Source organism: Trichinella spiralis (assembly GCF_000181795.1).
Source record: "Trichinella spiralis strain ISS 195 chromosome Unknown Scfld14, whole genome shotgun sequence".
Lineage (NCBI taxonomy): Eukaryota > Metazoa > Nematoda > Enoplea > Trichinellida > Trichinellidae > Trichinella > Trichinella spiralis.
The window spans coordinates 1-2,485 of record NW_003526953.1 but is presented as its reverse complement, the minus strand read 5'-3'; the positions used below and the strand labels follow the sequence as shown (position 1 = coordinate 2,485).

Sequence of the window (2,485 nt, the reverse complement as noted above, 5' to 3'; positions counted from 1 at the left end):
GTTCGACTCGAAAGGAATATCGAATAGTGGGAAACAGAGACAACAAATGTGATAGGACGAACAATAAACGCGCGTGAGTTGGACAGGTTCCACAATTTTGTGGATCTTTTATGATCATGATTCACAACATTGATTCTCGCTAGCCCTGTCCCCCCCTGTAACGGTGTGAGTTTATTGGATGGTCATTGTGCCGCCGTAACTTCTTCAATCGATTGTTCTTTGAAGCATGCTTAATTTACAAGCTTTCCCTAAAAATAGGAAAATGAATGATGATAAATCCCCCTTTTTTTTACTGCTAAAATTAATCCAGATTCGTCTTGCTTTGCTGAACAAAATTTCTATGTGCTAAAATTATGGAAATGATTAAAAGTTATACAACATCCCGATTTTTATACACCATTTCTTAGCAGAATAACATGAAAAACCATTAACATATATGCTACAAAGGTATTGTATTCTAATTCCATGTCTCATAACGATGAATTGAGATTCTATAATGGTTACGATATAAATTAAATTTACTACCAAATGACAAAAAACGCGCATTTTCTATTTGCAGAGAAAATCTGTTAAGATCATTCGGGCCAACCAACCGCAAAAGAAGAATAGATGAATCACGATCAAACGCGGCTTCAATACAACAGCTCTTGTACTTCTTCGTGCATGTAAATAAATCTTTCCGAAAAGCATGATTAATAAATTTAGAAATGTCCCAATTATCATTCAGACAACTCTTTCCAATGATGCCAATCACATAAATTGGGTTCTCTTTAGGAATTAATCTAAAAAATTTCAATTAAATTTCACACAGTAAAATATATAATTTATACAATATCAAAAAATGTAAATTCAATAATATTTAATTATGAAATTAACTGTAAAATCTATATTTAACATACTTGTTACGAGAAATTTCATTAAACCAATCTTTCAAATCCATCTCTTTACTGTTTTCAAATGGAAAATTAATATCGTACCACCCAGGCCTGTTCTTCCAATGCAATCTATAAATTAATTTGAAAAAAACTATAATGATAAACAGCATGCCAAAATTGTGGTAAACAAATGAGATAATTTAATCAATTAAATCAGCAGCATATATGTAAAAAATTAACTGAAATACATTACAAAAAGAAATAAACTAAAAGTTAAATTTTCAAATGTTATAAAACAGACAATATGTGGATAATTAAATCCACATTAAATGAAACTATCGTTATAAATACTAAATCAAAATTCTATTACCGGTTTGAATAAAAAAATCAAAATTCTAAAATTATAATAAGCTTAATATATATAAATTGCATCTAAAGAAGAAAAGAAAATCTGTTACCGTTCTTAAACTGCTTACATATTTTAAACATACTTTAAATATAATTAAATTTATACCATGATATAATTAAAGTTAAATGATTTTTTCAAACATAAATTAAATTTAAATTTAAAAAATTACATATCAACATATTTTCGATAAATAAACTTTAATCGTCACTTTTACAAAAATTAAGTACAGTAAGTAAAATAATGAAGTTAGTAAATGAACTAAATTTATCTCATTAAATGGTAAGATATTTCTATGCAATTGCTTGACAAGAATTACTTAATAAATAAAATATTTTTTTAATTAAAAATATGATATAACAGGAAAGTATAATATTATTGCAGTGTCATACAGTTCAGTGTTTTTTGTCTATTCATATTTCTAATTTTAATTATGGAAATGATCATTAATTTTAAAATTAAAAATATTATGGCATGATAATAATTTTATTTTACAATTAATTTGTATATTAAGTAAACACTTGCACATCAACAATTAGTCTTCTGTCTATCAGGTTACTGTATTAAAGAATGGAATTATTTTAGCTTTTCAAGCAGTGAGGACAGCACAAAAATAATATTTGCTGCATTGTGTTTTTAGAAACTTTGAATTAGTTATCACAGGCTTGGAATCTTTGAGATTGTTTATTATACTGTTTAAAGTAGGAAAGAGGCCATTTATTATTGTTTAGTATGATTTTTTTGTATTTAAGGTAGATTATGCTTGCTGAAGAAAACTTTTACTTGCATTTATTGCGTCTGCTATATTTTATAATTTCATTATGCAATTATCACCTTTGGTACTTTTCTTGATGATGAACATAATGTGACAGAAAATATTTTGAAGAAATGAGACTGTGTGGGTCAAATGAGGTATTTAAGTTTTTCAAGTATTTTGAATCAGTGGGTGATTATTTTATTGTATTGAATTTTGCAGTGATATACAGCTGAAAGAAATGGAAAAGCTTTGTGGATGTCTTCATTTGAAAAACATGACGTTTCAAGTGACGATGGTTTATAGCAGTTTACGAAGGTATGTGTTATTTGCTTTTATTTACACATATTTTTTTTCATTTATTGATGTGATGAATGCTTATGACACCTCTTATGTAGCCCGAAAGCAATGAATACACATAAATCCTGAAATTTAAAGTTAAGAAGAAAA

The 2,485-nt window shown here is 27.1% G+C and overlaps 1 protein-coding gene across 1 annotated transcript; it reads right to left on the bottom strand.

Moving 5' to 3' along the window:
- Positions 1-301: 301 nt before the first annotated feature.
- Tsp_12992 (putative ribonuclease Z) lies at positions 302-1,810 on the bottom strand. Its single transcript, XM_003371094.1, has 4 exons — positions 1,803-1,810; positions 900-1,004; positions 541-782; positions 302-345 (listed from the first exon to the last, which is right to left on the bottom strand). The coding sequence occupies exons 1-4, from the start codon at positions 1,808-1,810 to the stop codon at positions 302-304; spliced, it is 399 nt and encodes a 132-aa protein (XP_003371142.1).
- Between the last annotated feature and the right edge of the window lie 675 nt (positions 1,811-2,485).

What these genes read in the sequence shown, in the direction of transcription:
- Tsp_12992 (XM_003371094.1), bottom strand. An exon ending in AATGAAATTTCTCGTAACAA is followed by an intron (nt 783 to 899) that starts GTATGTTAAATA and finishes GAAATTTTTTAG; the next exon opens with ATTAATTCCTAAAGAGAACC. An exon ending in TCTGCAAATAGAAAATGCGC is followed by an intron (nt 346 to 540) that starts GTTTTTTGTCAT and finishes CCATAATTTTAG; the next exon opens with CACATAGAAATTTTGTTCAG.